Raw genomic sequence first — 23626 nt, forward strand, 5'->3', positions numbered from 1 at the left:
TGCCTGCCTGCCTTTGTCTCTGCAGCTTTGTCCCCGTCAAGGAGAGTCCAGTACAGAGCTACTTTATCTCAATTGTCTTTGGTTTCCCTTTTTTCAGTACAAGGAATTGAACCTGGGTGAGCTGCACCCCAACCCTGTGTTTCCTTTTGGACTTGCCCTTGCTTCATCGGCACACCTAAGCCCCCTACTAGTCACCAGTGGATGCCTGCCCTGTGCTGGGCTTTGCAGACCATGCCTTACATAATGCAGAACTCCGGCACTGTGAGCCACAGCAGTTGACAGCAGCCTTAGAGATGAAAAGCCTATACACGTGGCTAAGTCCACTGCTAAATGGTGGTGTAAGGATATAAGCCTATATGTCCCCTTTGTCCCCAAACCTGGATCCCTGTCATTCAGCTCCGTTGGCAGTCTTCTACCATGCTTCAGTGGTGTTCGGCCAAAGACCAGTAAATGATCGAGGTCAATGTTGTTTCTCTTTGTCTTCATCACTTAGGCAGAGAGGGGTGGGCATGGCCTCCAGGGTGATCTCACACTGTAACCTGCAGTAGGTTCAGTGTTCCAGTACATGGATGTTTGTGTAGTTCCCAGGTTGCCTCCGAATGATCTGGGCCCATTCAAACTCATTCCTAGTTAATGTTTTTGTAGTGCTGGGGGAATCAAACCCAGGGCTTTCAATATAGGGCAGTAATTCTCCCACTAGCCACAGCCCAGGCTCCTGGCTCCAGGGACCTTTCTACTTACTCTCTGAAGGCTGGGATTACAGAACCATACAACCCTGCTGAGGTTTGTCATTTTCCTTTTTTAATTTTCTGAATCGGGGGTCTGAGATGAGCTAAGTTTTGTTTCTGAATCTCCTTTTTTAAAGATTTATGTTATGAGAACTTTTTTTCTCTGCATGTACACCTGCAGGCCAGAAGAGGGCGTCAGATCCCATTACAGATGGTTGTGAGCCACCATGTGGTTGCTGGGAACTCTGGAAGAGCAGCCAGTGCTCTTAAACATCCCCCACCCCGTGCTGCCACAACCGCTTTTCAGGGGTGTGTGTGTGTGTGTGAGAGAGAGAGAGAGAGAGAGAGAGAGAGAGAGAGAGATGCTAGGTAAGTGCTGTACCATTGAGATTAACACCCTCCAGCCCAGACTTTAAAGTCCAAGTATATAGTTGGGTAGCTGAAGGCTCACAGGGATGCTGTATTCAAAGCCACACAGGCAGTTGGGATACATGGCTCCTAGCCCTTGTCTACCCACAGCTGAAGAGAGGGAGGGGACAGTGGTACATGGTAATATCTGGTGGGCAGCCTGCCCAGCGCCGGGAGCTTAATATTGCTCAACAACTGCACCTCACAACAGGCTCTTGCTACACTGCTTCTTCAAACCATACGCTGGTTTTGCCTGAACCGGCTGAGAAACTGGGGCAAACCTTCTAATTCTGAAGGAGGGTGGGCTGCATCTCCAAGGACTCACATGCCAGATGTACACAAAGCTTTCTGAGTTTTATTTTGTCCTCCCATTTGGAGATTCTTTTTTAACACGCATGCATTTTTAAAACAGTAACAGAGGCTCGAACTGTTCAGAGCAGACATTAGACAAGCACAGGGGTGAAAATTCCTATTTTAAAAAATGGAACTTGCAGCCGGAAATGGACAAGTCACATGTGGTGGGAAGTACTTTAATCCTGCAGTCCCAAAGATGACTCTAGATTTCATTCACATTTGGTGTGTGCAATGTTCTGACCTGCTGCTGAGATGTGCTAAGCAGAGGGTTCCCCCTAAATGTATGGGCCCTCACCTCGCAAACTGGCCGTGGGCAAGGGATGGCTGGGCTCTTCTGGTGTCTCCTCAGCCTCCTTCCTGGTGACTCAACCTGAAGGACATCTGAGTCTCATTTCCCCTTGGCAACACTTCCTAAGTAGCACATTTCAGAGGACTGGGAGCAAGGATGGCAGGTTTCAGATAGCTGTCTAAATGTGTTTCCCTATGAGACCCCCTACCCCAACCCCCATTACTGCTGGTGAGGTCTTTAAACGTGGGAAACCACAAGGCCAGAGCTCTGAGGGCTACCTCAGTACACTGTCCTTTCTGCCCAAAATACTTGAGTAGGTCAAGCACTAGAAACAGCTAATGGTTTTTCCCTCTCTACCTGAATTCTTGGAAAGACAACTGGGGGTGGGGTGGGGGGCTGGCTACTGAGAAAGTCCTGGGTCTTTGTCCACCTCCCCAGGGAGGCCTGGCACATGGTGAAAAGGGGAAGTCTCTGACAGGAGTCCAGTCTCTCCTCCCTTGAGCACTGCTAGAGGAACCTGTTTAGGCCTAAAACCCAGGACTGAGAAAAGTGATTTGGGATGGGGGAGGGGAGGAAGAGCTGCCTGTGGTGGGGACTACAGTGCCACCAAAAACAGCCTGGGGGGTCACTCATGGTGCCAGCCACAGACCAGTAACCCCTGAGCTAGAGAAGGAGAGATTTAGCACTGCAGCAAATCTGAACTGCACTCCGAGCACTTCCCTGCAGCCCCCGACTCGGGGACAGCCTTAGACCTCAGCTCGGTGTCAGAATACCCCTCGCATCAGCTGGATGTGAGACATGCTTGCTTAGCTCCACAATTTCCACAGGAGGGACTGGGAACGAAATCCTCCCTTCCCCGCAGCTGGACCTCACCCAGTTGTCTGGGACTCTATTCTTAAATGTCTATTTCTGGAAGACCCACCATGATTCTGGATGCCGTGAAACAGTCTGGCTGTTCTTCACGGTCCTGAGGAGTCAGGTTAAGGGTCTTGCCTTCCCCTTCACACCTGCCGCCCAGACAGTGACTGGTAGGACTCAGGTGAATGGGGGGAGGGTGTAATCACTTGGAGATTGAAGCCAAACAGCACATCTTTGTCACAAAGAGAAAGAAAACTTGTATGAGGCGAAGAGCAAGAGCTTTTAAATATATGAATGCCAAAGGAATCAGAGTCAAACCCCAGGTTTTTGAAGACAGTGCCGAGAATGACCTAAAAACAAAACAAAACAAAACAAAAAAAAAAAAACCCTAAAACTAAAATCCACCAAACCACAGCTCAAATACTTTGACCCAGTCAACAATACTGTCAGGAAAACAAAGAGCTTGAAACAGAAAGCTACCTCTCAAAACTGTAAACAATATACAACAAAACAAAATGAAACCCCCGCAAAACCCACCGTTAACCCAGTTAGGCGGCTGCTTTGATGGGACTGTTACAGACTTTGCAAACACATATAACAGGATCAGCCAGGAGCTCAGCTTCCAAGCCTGGGGCAGACCCAGATTTTTCACTCTTGATTGTGAGGTGGGAAATCAAGTCCCGACATTATTCCTACGCAACCCCTCTCCTACATTAAAATCATTTCTCCACGAACCATGTGGTTCTGAGTCCTTCCCCAAAACCCCTGTGGTTCTGCTCCCAGAACCTTATTTGTTCTCTTCTTGGGAAGGAGTGGCCCCTACCTGCCTCACCCAACTGGCAGCCCCAGAGAAGCTGAAAGCTGACACTGATTCCTTTCTCAGTTCAGTGCTCCGTAAGGAGGGTACGGCACAGCCACAGCGGCGGCTCCAGCACCCCAAACCAAGCTCGGCCAGTTTGGGAGGCAGGTGTTGACAACCAACTATTCACCCAAGACAGTTCCACAAACCAGCTTCACATCTTTGGGGTTATCTACAAAATTTCCATCTCATCCAAATTCCTGGTTCCTTCTGAGGGGGCTGGGAAGAGGTGCCTCTCCCAGGAGCAGGCCAACAAGGCCATTTTGCTTCCTAGCAATCACTTGCTCTGATGGCAACAGGATGACTTGTGTAGCTCCCTTCTGAGGCCCTGGGCCAGAATCCTGAAGGAGGCTGCAGGATGTCACTCTTTCCAAGGAGGACCACAGGCAGATCCCAAGTTCAGAAAGAGTGCCAGTAGCAAGAAAAATCAGTCAGCCCTGAGGCTTGGGGATGGGTGAAGCCTCACATCAGGCCTCCAAATAGGCTTTCCTGGGTCACCTTCTCAGGTGACTCAGGCAACCTCAGGTGGAGCACCTTGCTGGCTAAAGCTGTCCAGGTAAGAAGTCACAGGCACAGGAGCCAGACACGGCAGGCCGGGGCTTGGACTGGCATCTCTGCAGTGAGCTCCGCACCAACCACACGCCAGTTACAGTGACCGCACCAGAGGTCAGTAGTTAGGATATGATTATGCACAGGGCCCCGGTTGATACGTGTAAGTTTCTGGGATCTCCCCAAAGGGAAACAGCCATTGAAACACAGGGGTTTCAATAAATGCAATGGTGCGTTGTAGTTCCCCTTGAGCCAGTGGGAGGCAGGTTTGACAGACCTCGGAATTCCACTCAGAGGCTCAGGTGGCTTGGGTGGTGATCTCTGGGTTCTTTGAGAACCAGCTGTCTGAGGGCCCAGCTGCTTTCTGGTCACTCACCATCTCATGAAGACAAACCTGTTCCCCTCTGAGGCCTCTGACTTGGGTCCAAGATGTTGGAGTCAACCTGCAATGTTCTTCAAGGACGGGATGGAGGAGCCAATGTAACACTTCACTTGGATCCAAGGTGGAAACATGGAGGGAAATATACACAATACTCCGGGAAATAAAAAGTCCATCTGGGTGAAATCAAAATGTGGCTGACTGAGGTGCCTGACCTCTCATGGTGTCCCTTGTGCTGGCCTTAATTGGAGGGAATGGAGAGCCTGTCGGGAAAAGGGAGGGTGCCTAGGGTGATGACATACAGCCTTATAAAGAGCAATCCCGGAGCAATGAATTTAAGAAACAAACCCAAATCAACCCACAGAGTCAACTCCACCCCTGGTATCATAAAAGGTTACAAAGTTACCGAAGAGGAAACCCTGGTTTAACCAGGGACAAAGGGGCGTGTCAAGGGTGCTCGGGAAGTAAGGCTGCATCCTGTGAGCATGTATGCAAGCAGCCAGGTCCCCTTCTTCCTTTCCAGAGTTGCTCTGTGTCACAGGCTGCAGGCCCTTTACTAAAGCCCTCACGAGCTCCCCACCCTCCCTTCAAGCCTAAATACACCCTCTCCCTCTCCCGACCCCTTGTCCAGCAGTCTGGCTCTGGCAGAAGGTAGAGGCGACTACGTCAGGATGTTGGACATGAACTCATTGAAGCGCTTCGAGTACTGCTCCGGGTTCACAGTGGAGATCTCAGCCCCTGCCTGGAAACAGACATGGACTCGGGTCAGAGGTTCAGGCCTAACCAGAGGCACAGGAGGTGACAGCTGAGTATATGGAGTCTGCTGGAGATTTCCTATTTATTTGGGTTTCGTTTGTTTGTGATTTATTTATTTTTATTTCTATGAGTACACTGTCCTCAGACACACCAGGAGGGGGCATCGGTGAGCCACCATGTGGTTGTGGGATTTGAACTCAGGACCTCTGGAAGAGCAGTCAGTGCTCTTAACCGCTGAGCCATCTCTTCAGCCCTTGTTTTTGTTTTAAAAAGCAAAAGCAAAAAAAACCCACTTAATTTTAGACCACTGATTCTCAACCTTCCTAAAAGGTGGTACCTTTTAATATAGTTCCTCATGTTGTGCTGACCCCCAACCATAAAATTACTTTTGTTACTACTTCATAACTGTAAGTTAGCTACTGTTATGAATCGTAATGTAAATGGCTGACACACAACCCTGTGAAAGAGCCCTTTGCCCACCAAAGGGGTTGCAACTCAAAGGTTGAAAACCCTAGTCTTAGATTTAAAAAAATAAACCTTTTTAAAGATTGTTTTGGGTGTGACCGGTGCTGACCCTGAACTTACATAGTCTTCCTGCCTCAGCATCCCAAGCACTGGTGTGTCTGTCACTAGGCAATGAGCCTAATCAAAGATCACCAGGCTGGGTAGGCCATCTAAGGAAGTGGCTTATATGTGATGTCAGTTCTCTTGGGCTTTCCTGTGACTGATCCACCCACTGAGGAAGTAGAAAGGCCCTGGCCTCCGTGGGGGGCACTGTGTGGAGAGCCTGTCCTGTGGGGAGCCCTGTGCGCATGTAAACAAAGCTATTCTTGGCAAGCCTACAAGATGCACAGCACCCCCAGCACCCCCAGGGAAAGCCAGACTACTCCCAGGAAACCAAGTTGTGTTTATTACCCGGCCTGCTGGCAGGGGTGGAAAAGCAGGCAGCACAAGGGAAGGGTTGCTCTCCTATCTGCTGGGGAAAAAGGGCACAGACACATTCCCAGAGCAGGAGGCCAAGACCACTTTCTGGGCATCCAGAGGCAGGGGGAGGGCGTGGGGAGACGGGGGGCTCACTCACCCCATGTTTCACTGTTTTGGCCGCGTGTGCAGCTTTCTTCTTGGCGTCATACGGCGTGAGGATGTCAATGATGGCCATGAAATAGACCTCCTTCTTAGGGGAACCTGTACGGAGAAGACACCCATAACTCTTGGGTCCCAGATTCAGAATCCCGCTGTCAATCTGGAGTCAGGGAGCGGAGGGACCTCACAGTCCTGTCTCCTTCACCTGCGGCCACTCCGTACGACCAAAGCAGCAATGCCAAAAGGTCTGTCCTTCCCATGAGCTGTGCCTTATCACCCAAGACAGCCAGAGAAGTGACACAGGACCCGAGAGAAGGAACTCCAGAGGTGGTAAGTCACCAGTGAAGGAGGTGGGGATGCAGACACCCCAAATCCCAACAGTGAGCAGAAGCATTCGGGGCTGGCTGGGCAGACCATGTGCTCTTACTTTCGTGGCTTTTCATGGCATAGACGTCAACGGAGGGGTCGAACTCTCCTGGGCCAAAGAACCGGGGGAAGCTCAGGAGGTTGCCAGGGCTGTCTGGAGGCGTGCCGTAGGAGCAGAGCAGGCTGCCGCCCACCCCATCGTTCTCACATTCCTCCTCCTCCGCTCGATCTTCCACCTCCATCTCCTCCTGCTCCGCCCGGTCTACATCATGGATGCCCACCAAGAGACTGTAGTCCATGATCTTCAACTGGGCGAGGAACTAGGAAGGTGAGGACAGATGTGAAAGGTTTATATGGGATGTCCCCGAGGCATCTGGAAAGGGAGAAAGCAACCCCTTCCATTCATCTCCACACAGGCTTCAAAAACACAATGGGAGTAGTCTCCTCCACTAGGGTGGTGTCTAAGGTGAGGCAACTGCGTAGCAGGGCAAGGAAGGGGGACAGGACTTCCGGAGGACAGGCATAGGGTAAAGATCAAAGTGCCCGCAGCCTGAGGGAGGAGTAGCCCCGAATGGTGTCCGCTGGAGTCTGAGGAGGAGTGACCCAAAGGCATGCTGCACTGTGGAAGATGGTGGAGAAACGAGCCACATGGCAGTTCCTCTCAACCCACAGCTCTCACCTGCTTCTGGGTCCTAAGCCAATAAAGCATGCTGGACTTTTAAGATTTTGTTTTTTGTTTTATGTTTTTTTGTTTGTTTTTTTTTTTTTTTAGCTGGGTGTGGTCATACACCCAGTGTAATCCCAGCACTTGGGAGATAGAGGCAAGCAGATCTCTATGAACTTGAGGCCAGCCTGGTCTACAGAGTGAGTTCTAGGACAGCCAGGGCTACATAAAGAAACCAACTCCCACACCACCAGAAAAAAAAAAAAAAAAAAAGACTTGGAGAGATGGATCAGTGGTTAGAGCACTGGCTGCTCTTTCAAGAGGACCTGGGTTCTGTTCCCAGAACCCACATCAGGAGGCTTACAACTGCCTGTAACTCCAGGCAGTTCAAACATCCTCTTCTGGTTTCCACAAGCACCTGCATAAACTTAGGTACACAGATAGACAACACACACACACACACACACACACACACACACAAATAATAAAACAAAAAGACAGCCCTGGCCCACCACTCTTTGCTCAAGATCAAAAGAAGCCATGTGGAGCAGAGAATTCTGGACCCTCCCCTGGGGAAGTGGGAAGTTAGAGCCAGGAACAGCTGGTTGGAGGACCTCAACATCTGGTTTCCCGTCACTAATGCTACATGCCCTTCCACTGTGGGAGCTGTGTGTGTGAAATGGTCTAATAAAAACACGGAGAAAGCAGTCCAGAGTGGGTTACAAATGCCCCACCTGTAAAATGATGTTTTTGGAGGTTTGAATGAGAATGAACGGCCCCTATGGGCTCATATATTTTCATACTTGGTTCCCAGCTGATGGAACTGTTTGGGAAGGATTAGGAGGCGTGGCCCTGTTGGTGAGATTTGAGGTTCCAAAAGACTGGGCCATTCCCATTGTAAGCTCTTCTACTTGCAAGCAGATGTGATGAGTTCTCAGCTGTTCCTACAGGCAGATGTGAGCTCTCAGCTGTCCCTGCCACCCAACCATGCCTTTGCTCTGCCATCACAGAACTCTAATCCTATGACACGCTTTCTCAGTTGCCTTGGTCATGGTGTTCTGTCACGGCCACAGAAAAGTGACTGAGGCAGTGTGATCCCAGGAATGTCCATCTACAGGTTTTAGGTGAGGCTCATGCTGACACCACCATTCACCAAACTGCTGGGAAACAGTGAGTTCCTTCTCTGAAGGTCCACAAACAGGGTGAAGACAAAGGCTAGAGGATACCTCAACGTCCCGCTTCAGTTTTTCCAGGAAGTTCTTTTTACTCTCTTCCCCCACGTGCAGCTTCTGCCCTTCGTTGAGGAAGTCATTATCTTTGAATGTTGGCAAGTCCTTAGCCTGGGAGAGCAACGGCAGTGTCAGGTTAGGCAGGTTAACTCACTCAGCCAGGGAAAATAGCCGGCCTGCTGAGCAGTGTGCAGAGCGGGGAGGGGTCTTTAACATAGACACACAGCATCAGAGAGACGAATGTGAGACAGGCAATGACACTAAAGGCAGAATGGAGGATGCCCTCCTGCTGAGCCTGGGCAGAGCTTAGGCTGGACTACGGCACAGACACCTTCTCCATCCAGCAGAACCACCAAGAACCCAGCAAAGGCAGAAGTCAGTGCTGAGTATGCCAAGGGCAGGCAGGTGCTAATGGCACAGAACATTTCATTGTGAGACTGCATGTTTGGGAGCTGGGCTCTGGGTTACAGAGGGGACATGACAGATGGACAACAGAAGGTGTCACCAGGCAAGCGACCCCTTCACATACCTTTTCTTTGTCACTGGCTTCTCTGGCAACAGTGGAACCCTGGAGGGACAAGAGCCACCAGAAGTCACACTGAGGCAAACTCCTTTTGCAGATATACGTGTGTAGCATACATGTACATGTGCATAGGGGCCAGAGGCTGACAGCAGGTGTCTTCTGCTTTTTTTTTTTTTTAATGGCTTTTTGACACACAGTGTTTCCCTATGTAGCCCTGGCTGCCCTGAAACTCACTATGTGGACTAGTCTAGCTTCCAACTCACAGGGATCTACCTGCCTCTACCTCTCATGTGTTGGGATCTCTGCCCATCCCTACCTTTCTTCTCTCTCTCTCTCTCTCTCTCTCTCTCTCTCTCACACACACACACACACACACACACATACACACACACACACACACACACACACACAGAGAGAGAGAGAGAGAGAGAGAGAGAGAAAGAGAGAGAGGCTGGTCAGCAAGCCCCAGTAACCTTCCTGTTTTTGCTCCCCAGGTACTAGCACCAGAAGTGAACAACCTGACGCGATGCTTGGCTTTTCTCCTGGGTGCTGTAGACTACACTGCAGCCTTCCTAGTCTCACAGTGAGAGCTTTACCCACTGAGCCATCACCCTAGCCCCAGAGGCAAACTTCCTTGAGCAAGTGGACGTACACCAGATACGGTTAAGGAGTACATGGATGTAGGCTAGTTAGCATCTTGGAGGAGCCAGAAGGCGGCCATGGCCACTTTAGAACAGTCGTTTCTTGAACTGACTAGGACTGAAAGACATGACTGATGCTCAGAAAACAAGATTGCCCCGGACAGATCAGTTCCCACTCTCATGGAGCTACTCTAACAGTAGCGGAGTCATTCATCCCCACAGGGCTAAGTGGTACTGGAAGGAGACACTCTAGGCATGAAGCACAGGCCTAGACCTGGACTGCAGGGGGGCAGGGCAGGAAGTAGGAAGTGATTAGTTAGGGGAAAGAGGAGGTGTGGAGAAGCACAGGACTGCTGGGAAGGAAGCTATTCAGACAGTGTATATGAAACCCTGGCTAGGGGTAGGGGAAGGACTGTGTAGCTGAGCAGAGGGAACAGGATGCCAGGTGACAGAAATCAGGAAGCCTGGTTCAAGAACAGCAGAGTACCCCAGTTCATAGCATTAAGCACATCCTTCTTGGTGTACTGAAATGCGTCCCTGAGGTCACTGCAATGCACTGGACAAAAGCCAGCATGTATGCATGGGGACAGCCTGCCCCTTGGCATGCACATCCCACAGACAGGAACTGAAGTGTATCAACTATCACATATGCTATACCTGCGGCTTAACTAACCTCTTTATTACTGTCACCTAGACTTCAGATAGCAGGTCTTCAATTAGGCACGTCAAATCTAGAGTTACCTATCCCACTAAGTGGCGTGCTTTCCCATTCCCAGTACATACAGCTGGAGGAGCAGCCACTCCCAGCCACAAGAAGAGCACCCACAGAACACAGAGCCCTTTACCTTGAGGTCGTATTTGCGATGTACAGTAAGCCGATGACTGAATACGTTCCTGGTAACCACCATGTAGGTTTCCACACCATCCACGGTCAGGCGGTACATGCCCAGGAACTGTGGCAAGAGGGTATTTCCATGACACTCCACTATGAACTGGAACGGAGAAGAGGAAGCAAGGAGGGCTGAGGGGCAGGGAAGAACCCAGAACAAGTGGGACTCACCCAGGCCAAGATTCTCCGAGACTCACAGGCTCTGCGGGGGCTCAGGAGATACCTCAGTGGCTAAGAACACGGGTTGTTCTTCTAGAGGACTTCAGGAGAATTGAATGACTCTAAATCCACAACCCCGACTATACCGTGGTTTAAAGCCCAGGGCGTCTGCTCTAACCTAGCTGATCAGAAGTGCCCGTTACCACGTCTCTGTGCCTGGTTAGCTTTGGTGGTAACTGAACTGGTCTGGGAGCATCTACGACAGAACTAGAGACACAGCTCAGAGTTAAGAGCGTTTGCTCTCTCTCAGAGAACAAGTATTTGATTCCTAGCACCCACACGGCAGCCCACAACTTTCTCTAACTAGTTCCAGGGCTTCTGACACTCACTTCTGCCCTCTCTGGGCACCAGGCACACATATGGTTCATATACATATAACGGTGTATTGACATTAGTACCACACGCCTGGGGATAGAGGGTATATTCCACATCCATGAGGACATGAGGCCAGACCTAAGAGATGCTTTAATCTCCCGCTGTAACCATGGTATGAGGCCAGTATGGGCAAGCAGGAAAGATGGGAGGTGGGAGCAGCTAGAGGAAGCAGGTATCTGGGACATGTCCTCGGAAGCTGTGTCCTGCCTTAGCCACTTTTTACATGTCCTTTCTCTGCTCCTAGCCTACTTCTCCCGGGCTACACATTTCCAAGGCTGTGATACTCTCCCCAAGCGCATGAGGCTGAGGGACTGACTGAGCTCTTCAAAACCACGAGCCAGAACCCTCTTATTTATTACACGTGATTAGTTGCTTTTACGTGGTACTACATGCTTGTGGAAGCCAGAGGACAACTTGCAAAAACCAGTTCTCTCCTTCAACCGTGTGGGTTGAATTCTAGTCAAGATGAGAATGGTCCTCATAGGCTCAGGTGTTTGGACCCTTGGTCCTCAGTGGGTATCACTGTTTGGGTCGCTTTAGCGGGCAGGGCCTTGCTGAAGGAAGTATGTCCCTGCAGGTGGACTTCGAGGTTTCAAAGCTGCACGCCATTCCCAGTTTGCTCTCTTGGCTTCCCGCTTACAGTTCAAGATGCAAACTTTTGGCCTGCTGTTCAGTTGCCAGTCCTGCTGCCTCAACTCCACCATCATGAATGCTAACCCTCTGGAACTGTGAGCCCAAATAACTTCTAAAAGGTACCTCAGTCGTGGTGATTTACCACAGCACTAGAAAAGGAACGAATATATCAGGTCAGCGGCAAACACCCTTGCCCGCTGAGACATCGCATAGGCCCCACATTTTTTTTTTTTTTTTGTTTGTTTGTTCTTTAAGCTGTGTCTGTCAGGTGCTTTGCCACAGCAATGAGAAAAGGGACTAATGTATCAGGAAGCGCCTGGTACTGCCAGAGCGGACGTGGTCTCCCCACCAACCCCACTGTAGCTCTTTCCCTCTCCCAACCCATCCTCCTCAGCCTGGGCCTGGGCCTCACCATACCTGGTGGTATTTCTTTAGGATGTTGTGCATTTCTGCCACGTCCTCACTCGACACAGTCTTGATGACAAAACGCCGGTCATAGGTGGTAAGGAAGCGTGTGCCGCACCTGCCCTGGCTGTCACTGTTGATGGGCGCACTGCGCGTAACTGAATTCTGGAGAGGCCAAATGAAAGCAATTGACTTGATGAGAAACACACTATTTTTTTCTTCCCTTTTCTTTCCCACAGTGCTAAGAGGTGAGGCCCAGGGTCTCGCACACGCTGAAGCAGCACCCCATCGCTAAGCTACCTCTCCATCCCTAAGATTCTGGCTTCAGCACGGAACTTCTAGACTGACAAACACCAAGACAGAGGTGTGCCCAGGGTGGACCTTTCCTAACCCCCTTTCTCTTAGGGTGTTCAAATCTCTTGCTAAAACTCTCCTCCAGATAATCAGAGTTGCTCCTACCTTTGACCTCAGACTAGGCTCTGTGCTTGATGGGTGAGATATCCGTTCTCACCCAGAGAGCTGCTCTAAAAGACTAGAACTGCCAGTGGGAGGTGACGGAGTTTTATCCTGACCTCACTTGGAACATGGGTAGGCAAACCAAGAGGACCACTGAGTCTCTTGGGTAATAAAGCTTAGGAAAGATTCAAAAGGCCCACCTCAGGAAGCCATGGCTGCGTATGCCTCTTTTCTAAGTATTGATCCCATTGCTTGGCAGTACCTAAGGAAAGGATGATCTCATCTCTCTTCCCAGTGCCTCCCTCAGACGGACCTTCCTCATCTCTGCAAGCTGAAAGGCAACGCAAGGACGCTGTGCTTTTCTGTCTCTGGTCCTCTGTCCCCCATTATGCTCAGACAGAGAAGTCCAGAAAGGATGGACACATACACAGACCAAGGCATGTGGACTTCAGGAGGTAAGATACCAGGGGCAATCCCTGCTGCCCAAGGCTACTAAAATTACACCTGTTGGGATCTGCTCACAGAGAGGTTCTTTGCCCAAACGGTCCCAATCTCATGAAGTCCTATTTGATCACTTAATACAACCTCAAAAAACCCTCTGGAGGGTCCGGAGACATGGCCTAGTGGTTTGAAACATCTATTCCCAGCACCTAATGGTAACTTCTACTCTGGGGGAATCCGACAGCGTGGAGCCCCATGGCACTCCTCACACATACCCAAACACAGACACACCGTGATTAAAAATCAAGTGAATCTTAAATAAAAAGGCCAGGTTTGATGGCACACATCTTTAATCTCAGTACTCAGGAGGTAGAGCCTTGCGGGATCTCTGTGAATCCAAGGCTAGCCTGGTCTACACAGCAGGCTCCAGGACAGTTGACAGTTCCATAATAAACTCAAAAGACAAATGAACAACGGCAACAGCAACCAACATAGTAAAGGTGCTAAATTAAAGAAGCACGCCCCATGAGCTCCCAACCCCCCAAAAGGTGAGTAGGCCGTGCAAACCACGTCCTCTCCCCCATGCCTGGCCCTGTAGCAGTCCTGTGGCCTTGTGCTCAGCAGCAGCTGGGACTCTTGAGCACCGGGAATGCATGAGCTAAGAGTCCCCTCCTTGAATGAACGGCAGCCTTGCTGCCCTCATGTCAGCCCAAAAGGCTATTAGAGGCGCGATGCAGACACGGAGAGGATGTGGTGAGACAGCCCAGGGACAGGGGACAAACCACAGTGGAAGGAACAGAGACAGGCAACTAGGGGTGGCAGAAATGGCAAGACATTTTCAGAAAAGCAGACTCCATTCGGGTTATGACTGGGTTCAGGGTTTGGCCCCGACAGGGGGGCTGGAGGGACCTCAGGACTTCTCAGCCATGGACCATCTGTCTCTCTGCTTAAGTCAGACACAGCACCTTCTCTCCTCTCAGGACACTGCCTGCAAGTTTTCCAGAGCAGAGGGGAAGGGAAGGCTCATCCCACTCCTGTGAACTCTAGTAGGTTGTTCTTGATCCCACTGTGGTATCAGCACAGAGGAGTGGAAAAGTAAGCTACGGTCCTGCCTGCTGCTTGAGGGCAAGAAACTCTCCCCCACCTTCACCAGCAGGCAGTGTACTAGGAAAGAAGGGGCTCTAGGTGCAGAGCCACGGCTGCTGAGTCAGACTCTGCCGTCCTGACTGACACGCCTGATGGGCTAACGGCTTCTGTGCCAGGAAGCGCTCACCACGCCTGCCCCCCGCCTGGCTCACCACCCACACCTACAAGGAGGACAGGGGCCATGTTCAGGAGGTGACACTCATACTTTGCAGTAGGATGATGTAGGTCATGTTACCCTTCATGCCTTCCTTTGCTAATCTGTCCTACCTGCTTGTAGTAGGCCTCACTGCTTGTGTGCCCTATCTTAGTCATAAAACCAAGGAGAGGGCTCTTCAGTCTGGACTGGGAATGTCAGACTGAAATGAAGCCCACACAGCTCTCTACGGCTCTCTCCTGTTGCTCCCCATCCCCAGGGCAGGAGCCTTCTAGCATCTTCAGAGGCTCCTGAGGATTACCAGTCCTGGTCTGCTGGTACTAGGGAACTTGGACAGAGATGCAGCGGACACTGTCCCCTGCCTGTCTGTGATGTCCTGTCCCCCTCATCCCTGAATCCTTCCACTGTGCCAAGACAGTACCTGGTAATCCTGGTCATCGATGCCAAACCTCTCCCTGAGGTTTCGGAACACCATGGGGCAGTACTCCTTGAACTTGAAGCGGCTGGGAAGGTTTTCCCTAGAGAAAGCAGACACGGGCTTTATGAAGCATCCTTATTCAGACGGAGTGACACCAGAGCCCTTCAAGGGTGGCCTGGAGAAACTCTGGAAGTGAGTCTCAAAATCTGCAGTTTCTTTGTTGTTTTGTTGGGTTTTTTTGGGGGGGTCTCACTCTGTAGACCACACTGGCCTTGTCAAACTCACGGAGATCTGCCTGCCTCTGCTTCCTGAGAACTGGCATTAAAAGCATGTGCCACCATGTCTGGTCTGGCAAAATCTGCATTTTCAACAAACACTGTAGGCGATTCCAGGAAGATAGAACTTTATACCTCATCTCTGTAAGAAATCATCTAACAGTACACTTGTAATTCATATGTCTTTTTGTTGGTTTGTATGCTGTCCTTAAAACTTAAAAAGTGCGGGCTGGAGAGATGGCTCAGTGGTTAAAGGCACTGACTGCTCTTTTAGAGGTCCTGAGTTCAATTCCCAGCAACCACATGGTGGCTCACAACCATCTATAATAGAATCTGATGCCCTTTCCTGGTGTTTCTGAAAATGGCTACAGTGTACTCATATAAATATAATAATAAATAAAAGGATGTATCTCCTAGGAGGTGAGATCCAGTATATACTGGAATAAGAGTGGAGATCTTTCTCACTGAAAGGCCATTCTTCTCTGGGATACTACCATGGAAATATCATGAGGATAGCTATGTTCAAGGAGTCCAAAGATAAAGGTGGCTTGACCCAAGTGTTCACCTGTGATGCCAGTCACACTCAGGGGACTAAGGTAGGAGTGCTGAGAGTTCAAGGCCAACCTGAACTACCTACTTCCAGAACAGCCTGGGCCATACACCTCAAACAAACACTTGGTTTGTACTGAAGAGGTGTTGAGTCAACTGACTAGGAATGTGGTTTTTGATTTTGTGCTTTTTATGGTCCTAAGGGTGGAGCCCAGGGTCCCAGACACCCAAAGCAGGTACTCTACCACCGAGTTACATGCCAACCCTGGAATCAGGTCTTTACAAAACTATGCTACTCCTTTGTCAAGCCCAGACTCCTAGACAGAGAGAAAGCCATCTAGAAATGAGACTCTTTCCCCTAGCCTTCTTTATGGTTAGTCTGCTGAGGGGCTTCTGTCTGGTTATACCTCAATGCCAGACTTCCTGAAAATCAAAATAAAAGTCCCCTCCTACAGTCTCCCACACATCTTCGAGAACAGCACTGTTGTCCACTGCACATTTCATCTGGAACTACAAAGATGAAAGACAGTTAAGCTCAGGTGTTCTGCTCTGGACCAGGATGCTGATAGGATGAAAAACCTGGATGGAAAACAGGTGATGTCAGCCCTGGAGCCCTAACCTTTCCCACAGCAGTGCCAAAGCTAGAAAGCTTGGTGCTCAACGTCACTACCCAAACTTCACACTGTTGACTTTGTGGCTAGAAGTTGTCTCCACATTTTTAGAGACCTTCCCAGTGGTCATCTTTTACCTAGCACCATTGAGAACCTACACCTAGCAAATTTTTGTTTGTTGAAACAGGACCTGCTGCCATTCTTTGGGAGAACACTTGGGAGGCTGTTCTGAACACAGACGGCTTCTAGAACAAGATGTCCCTACCTACTCCACAGAGAAAGGCCACTAGGACATGCTGTGAAATCAAGCTTTTCTTTCTGGGCTGACAGTCTGAAAATGGCCGGGTGACTGTGGTGAGGAGGTGGAGATGAAGGGACTGCAGGGCCCAGGAGGAGCATGGGGAGTGGAGCACGGTGGGGGCGGAGCACGGTGGGGGCACCAGAAGGTTTCTGTTGTGGTCCCTGGTGAGGTGCAAAACTAAGGCTTGAAAAAAAAGCCTAGAAGCCAGGAGTAGGTGAAGGCCTGAACTCCAACACCTGGAGGTGGAGGCAAGCTGGCTGTCAAAAGGTCCAACCTGGGCTACAGAAGGTTCTTCTGTTCGAAGCAGCAATAACAAGAAAAGGCTTCTGCAGCATGTCACACTTATAATCCCAGCATTCAAAAGTTTGAGGCCTGCCAAAAGTTTGAGGCCAACCTTGTCCACACAGTGGGATTCAGGCCACTCTGAATCCCAGCCATAGACCTGTAATCTCTGAGCTAATGGGGTGGAGGCAGTTCACTAAATTCGAGGCTAGCCTGGTCTACACAGTGAGCCCCCATGCCACTCTACATGGACAAATCCTGTTTGAACAAACAAAAAGCGGTTTAGAGCAGATTCTCAATAAGTAAGAGATGACCACTGGAAGGTCTCCAAAAATGTTGAGACAACTTCTAGACATTTGTCTGACATCCAAAAAGCCACAAAGTCACCAGTGAGAAGAGTTCCTTTGGGCAGTGATGTTGAGCACCAAGTTCTGCCTGAGGTTTACTCTATCCCACATCGGTGGGAGAACAAAGGACTTGGCTCCATCCAGAACAAGCCCAGGACCTGAGATGAAGGCGGCCAGGCTGCAGAATGTGCTGCCTCAGCTCCCAGCACCTCATTTCCAGAAGCTTGTTGTAAGGAAAAGTCACTGAAAGGAAAAGTCACAGGGCACCAATGTTGTGAAAGGATGAAGAGAGTGTGGGCATATGGCCCATGGAGGTGCTGCAAGGCCTCGGGGCAAGGGAGATGCCTCTGGGGGACCCATGTTGGGAATCCCTTCCCTGAGGGACCAGCCACACAACAGTATAGTACGGAATAGAGTTTATTCAGGTCATGGGAGAGTTAAGAGAGTGGTAGAGGCAGAAAGAGAGAGAGAAGTAGAGGAGTAGAGGCCGGCCATGAGCACGTGGGAGAGAGGGGGAAGGGAAAGGGAAGTGGAGGGGTAGGAGTGGGAGAGCAAGGCTGCAAGAGCACAAGAGCAAGAGAGGCCAAGAGAGAGAGGAGGGGGCAAGCAGCCCTTTTATAGTGTCAGGTCACTGGGGCGGAGCATACCTGGCTACTGCCGGGTAACTGAGGGGTGGGGTATACCTGGCTGTTGCTAGGTAACTGAGGGGTGGGGTTTATAGAATCCCAACACTTGTCCTGGGTGAATCCCCTTGGGTACCTAACCCCAAGGGGCACTGGAGGTGGGCTGAACAGAAGGGAGCCGGGGATGGGGAAATCACATTTTTTTTTTTGTCATTGACCATTTATTTTTTATTTAAACAACTTTATTTTTAAAAAGAGGTAAATGTACAGATTTATAAAATCATTTTTGCATAAAACTATATAAATATATTTTTGTCAGTACTTGATTTTTTTAAAGGTTTGATAGTATGCATTGAAATCTTACTAGTTACAATGAGCATAAAGTACATGTAAAACAAAACGTAACATGGAAATAGTCAAAGTTTTCTTGGTGTGTAAGATTAAACACAATGATTTTTAAATACCAAGAATTGCCACAAGGCTATATTCCTAGTTCTTGGATTATTAATGATTTAAGGTCTAGGTGTACCCCACTCTGAGAGGGTGCTATACACTTTTTTTTTTTTAAGAAGGACTGAGGCTTCCACTTTGAGCTTCACATGGTCTGTGAGTTGTTTCTGGGGTGTTCAGAGGTTTCTGGGGCTAGTATCCAATTATCAGTGACTGCGTATTATGTCTGTTCTTTTGTGATTGGGTTACCTCACTCAGGATGATATTCTCTAGATCCATCCATTTTCCTAGGAATTTCATAAAGTCATTGTTTCTGATAGCTGAGTAGTACTCCACTGTGTAAATATACCACAATTTCTGTATCCATTCATCTACTGAAGGATATGTGGGTTCTCTCCAGCTTCTGGCTATTATAAATCACATTTTTAAAATGCATCTTCCAGACCATTGGTCAACTCTGCCAACAAGTGTACTTGTGACACAAAGTCAGGAGCTTTGAGGAAGAAAAGAATTGTCCACAAAACCTAACCACCCCACCCCCTCCCTGCCCAAGAGGCCACTTACTTATTGAAGAGATGATTGTCCACCTTGATCTTGCTATAAGCTTTGAAGTCATCAGGCATTAGCATGACAGGGACAGGGACGTTGCTCAGCTCATTGATCTGCAAAGCAAGGGTAATGTGAGAGCCTTAGCCAGGAGGCCCCAGCCTTGTACACAGAAGGTCAGAGTACATCCCCCTCCGGATTCTCTCCCTGTCTGCCTTCTGTTCTTCTCACTCATCTCCACTGAGTCTTCCCAATAAGGAAGAGTTCAAAAGGCACGGAGGCTTTCCTCGTTCCTCAAGCCCACCACTGATTTCAGTTAATGCTGATAAACCTCGTGGGTCGCCAGGCTTCAGCTAGGCAATGCCGTACAGCTGATCTTTCTCCCCCCTGCCCCCATGCTGAGATCCTATCCAGAACTTTGCCCAGGCCAGGCCATAATACTGTGCTAGCAAAGATCACCTATTGACCTTTGGGGTACCCTTAGATACAACAGTTACTCAAAACATATTTGTCAACTGTAATAGATGCATTAACATATAAATGCCCTACAATCTCGGTGCAAGATAAGGGAAGCCTTTGGTTATCTTAATACAAACTGAGGGCCACTCAGGAAACTAGCTCATGGCAAGAAAGAAGCTGGGTGGAGCTGAGTGGGTGTGACTTGTATCTCAGAAGGATTACACTGAAGGTCATGGGGTGTGGTGTTGCTAGCCTTTACTCTCAGCTCTCTAGGGTCAAATACAGGCAGGGTCTCTGTGAATTCTGGACCAGCCAGATCTACAGAGCTCCAGGCCAGCCAAAGGTCACATAAGACCATGTCTCAAAATAGATTCTAGACAGACAGACAGACAAAACACAATGAGCAGAGGAGCTCATTTTGACCCCCATGAGGAAAGCTGGACCAGTTCGCCATGCAACAACCTGCTTATGATGAATTGGGGGGAAGATGTGTTGCCCCTACTGCAAACAAACCTCAGTGTCTCATACACATGCACCTGCGCACACACAATGGCACACACAAGGCCTGGACAAGGGAGCTGGCTCCCCATTGGTGCAGCACTGAGAGTGGATCCTGCGCTTCCCCATCTTGTTAGTCAATTAGTGGTCTAATTAGCCACAGATGTCCTCCCCATCACAGCAGAGTAGTTGACATTTGACCCTCAACCCAGTCACCACTAATGCATTCGGGATTTATGGAAGAAACCTAAGTCATGACTTAATGGGCTGGGGGTGAAGGGCACAGCCTTCTGTCTCTCAGATCTTCCTCACTGACCCTCTATTATCTACTCAAGGCCCCATGTGGCAGGAAGGGGATGTCCTACAGTCATTAGGACTCCATCAGAAGTACAAATGGGGGACCTGGCATTTCATTTGCTGCTCCTTTTATGTTCTAAATCTTTTTTACTTAGAAATGTCAGGTGATGGAGTAAGTTTCAAGTTAATTGGGCTAGTGAACCACTTTCCCAGAGTTTGTGAAAAGCCCAATGCACTTATGCACTTATGGGTAAACTGAGGAAGATGGAGTGTGTGTGTGTGTGTAGAAAGAGGGGGGAGGGAAGGAGAGAGAGCACAATGTGGGAGCTATTCAATGAATAGCTGGCAAAACCAAAACCTCGGTAGGAAAAGACAGAAAAGCACACCCCAGAAACTGCATTTACGTGTAACTCTAGAACAGGCATCTAAACACAGAAGAAATCCCACACTACAGTCTGTGTGGGCTGCGGATGGCCAGGAGTGAAAGGGACTGAGGAAACGTGCCCCCTCCCCAACCCCCAGAATGGTGGCACACCTTTAGAACAATCCCAGCACTATGGAGGTTTAGGGATGTGGAGCTCTGTGAGTTCGAGGCCAGCCTGATCTACACAGCAAGTTTCAGGACACCCAGGGCTACGTGGAAAGACCCTGTCTCAAAAAAAAAAAAAAAAAAGGCTGGAGAGATGTGATCTGATGCCCTCTTCTGGTGTGTCTGAAGACAGTACAGTGTACTCACATAAATAAAATAAATCTTAAAAAGAAGAAGCAGCAACAGCATGTCCCGGGGTGATAACAGCGATTGAGGACCAGGAGTCATGGCAGGGGTGGTGACACTTGCCAGCAATCCCGGTACTCGGAAGGAGGAAAATCAAGAGTCCAAGGTTGACTGAGCTACAAGAGACCATTTGAAAAGAAGCAAAGCACAAAAGGCTGTAGCTCCGTGGCAGAGCATTTGACTTGCATATATAGGGCCCTGGGTTCAATCTCTAGCACTGCAAAAGCAAGTACAAAATATAAAAAGCCTATGTTGTTTGGTTACGTGAGCATATACTTTTTATCAGAACTCAGTACACTGTTCATTAATCACTGTTCATTCATGGGGTTTGCTGTATGGGAAGTTTTCTTTGATAAAAAACGGGTACTTCCCAGCATCCCCGGCTGTGATACCCTTCACTGGCTAAGCCTTCCGCCGGTCAACACTGCAAGGACCCGACTGTCAAATCCGGGCCTGCAGTGAAAACCAGTCCATTTCCTTGCTCCTCCGCCATCAGACAATTCATGGCGATCCCACTTCCTTTGCCTGGCATCTCAAGCCTCGCCCTAAAAGTTAAAGGAGAAGCAGACACTCAGACGACTGAAGGGGGAGGACCTAGGTTTAAAGCCAGCCTGGGATACACAGAAAGATCCTGGCTGGAAGATAAGAGTGGGGTGAGCTGGGGCGAGCCTGAAGACAGTTGGGAGACAGAGACACGAGGGTGAGTTAGAGGAAGACTATCACAAGCAAACACCAGAAACAAAAGGCCATCCAGGTCTACATGGAGGTGAGACTCAAACTCATAAAAGCATAAGGCAAAACTCATAAAAACAAAGAGGCAAGACAGGAAATGAAGTGCAGGTTTCTTAGACAATTCTGACTTTTTTTCCCCCTTGTCTGAGATAGAGCCTTTCCTGTGTAGTCCTGGCGGCCCGGCATCTGATATGTAGACCAGGCTGGCCCAAACTGTGATCCTAGCGACTCTCTCTTCTCCTCTCTGCCCAGAGCATCCATGTGCACCGTGCTGGGCTTCAGTCTGGCTTTTCCAGTTCATCTCTCCGTTAGGAAGAACATTTCATTGGCTCAGACAATACCGTACCCTCAAGCACTAGAGACCCTGCGACCAGTTGATTCTGGACTAATACAAGACACAACTTGGTGCTAAGGCCAGGGCCTGATACTTCTGTAACTAGAAGATTGTATATTAACCACAATTATATTATTATTACTCTTATTGGCTTTTTTTTTTTTTTAAATGACAGGGTTTCTCTGTGTAGCCAGCCCTCTCTAGACAAGGCTGGCCTCCACCTCAGAGATCTGCCTGCCTCTGCTTCCTGAGTGCTGGGATTAAAAGCCTTCACCAGCACTGATTACTCTAATAGGACCAGGCTGAATTATTCTAACAGGAACTACTAAGGAATACTTTACTCACTGATTCTCTGAATCTTTTTTTTTAAGTTATATTTTTAATTATGCATTTATGTGTATGTCTGCGCACACAGGTGTATGTACAGAATGACCAGAGGTACCTGAGGAACTAGCACGGGGAACAGAGCCTCTGGAGCCACTGTGAACAGGTGGCAGGAAGCTACCACTAGCCATGAGTACTGGAAATGGAATTCAGAACCTGGGACCCTGCAAGAGCAGCCCATACTTGTTTTTTGTTTTTTTTTTTTTAACATTTATTTTTATTTGTGTGTGTGCACATATAAGTGTTTGCATGTGTATATGGGAGTGGGGGGCAATGATTACCACATGCACATGGGTGCCTCCAGAGGCTAGAAAAGGGTGTTGAATCCCCATAGTTGGAGTTACAGGTGGTTGTGAGCCACCAGACCTGGAAGCTTGGGAACTGAACTCAGGACCTCTGGAAGAGCAAGTGCTCTTAGCCACGGAGCCATCTCTTCGGCACCTGCATAACTCTTACCATAGCATGGTTTAAATGGCTGTGAGCTGGCTATCTTTGGGTTTCAATTCCACCCTCATTTTTGAGTATACAACTTAATGACAGAACTTAGAAACTCAGATAGTACTACAGTGAACAATTATATCTCACCTTTGGTTCTGTGGGGCCACAGGTACAGATGGTGACTCACTCTGGAGACATGAAGTACTTTTTCCCCTTAGTTGTACTAAATTTTCTATCCCCAGAGAGCTCTATTCGATTTCAGTTGAACAGTACTTATAGAAATAGTTACTATATGAGTCTTTCTATGTTGGGTATCTGTGTGGGAGGAGGGGGGAGGGGAGGGAGATGTTGTATACACCAAAGAAATAAGACTCGTGCTCTTGTGGGGATCATGAAACAAGCCCCACACAGGGACTCTCGGGGAGCACACAATCAAGTGGGAACATGGAGAGACATGAGCAGAGACTCTAAGGGCAGATCCCCGGCCCTCAGACATCTGGGTAGAGACAGGGGACCTAAGCCTCTCTCAGCACTGCCAGGAACACTTGACACTGGAAGAGTCTACAGTAAGATCATCTTACATCTCTGCTTAAAAATCTTCCATGGTTCCTCATCCACCCCAGGGCAAAGCTTTAACTCCTCAGCCTGGTATTCAATACCTTTCCCGATCTGGCTTAGTCTCTGCCAAACTCGCTTGACTTTAGGCCAGGAGTGTGCCAGAAGCTCGGGATATACAAACAAAAAGACATCTTTTCCATTTGGCTGGGAAGACAGCCGGGTAACAAAAGCAATGTGATGAGTGTTGAACGGAGTTCCGCATAACGGGAGATGAAAAGGTAGACGGAGGGACAGCTAACTCTGTCTGGCAGTGGGAAAGAGAGCGCCGGTGACCACAGCAAGTGC

General features: G+C 49.2%; 1 protein-coding gene across 1 annotated transcript in view; it reads right to left on the reverse strand.

Annotated features, from left to right (window-relative positions):
* Window positions 1-1483: 1483 nt before the first annotated feature.
* Window positions 1484-23626, reverse strand: part of PIP4K2B (phosphatidylinositol-5-phosphate 4-kinase type 2 beta) — a 28270-nt gene continuing 6127 nt past the window's right edge. The window contains exons 2-11 of the mRNA XM_080923349.1: window positions 18825-18922; window positions 14826-14922; window positions 12220-12372; window positions 10532-10678; window positions 9052-9090; window positions 8520-8633; window positions 6691-6949; window positions 6262-6365; window positions 5045-5166; window positions 1484-4687 (exon numbers count right to left, since the gene is read on the reverse strand). Of these exons, the coding sequence (XP_080779475.1) occupies window positions 5086-5166; window positions 6262-6365; window positions 6691-6949; window positions 8520-8633; window positions 9052-9090; window positions 10532-10678; window positions 12220-12372; window positions 14826-14922; window positions 18825-18922 (1092 nt within the window). The 3' untranslated portion in view covers window positions 1484-4687; window positions 5045-5085. The remainder of the gene's footprint in view (window positions 4688-5044; window positions 5167-6261; window positions 6366-6690; window positions 6950-8519; window positions 8634-9051; window positions 9091-10531; window positions 10679-12219; window positions 12373-14825; window positions 14923-18824; window positions 18923-23626) is intronic.

Source organism: Micromys minutus, assembly GCF_963924665.1.
Source record: "Micromys minutus genome assembly, chromosome: 10".
Classification (NCBI taxonomy): Eukaryota; Metazoa; Chordata; class Mammalia; order Rodentia; family Muridae; genus Micromys; species Micromys minutus.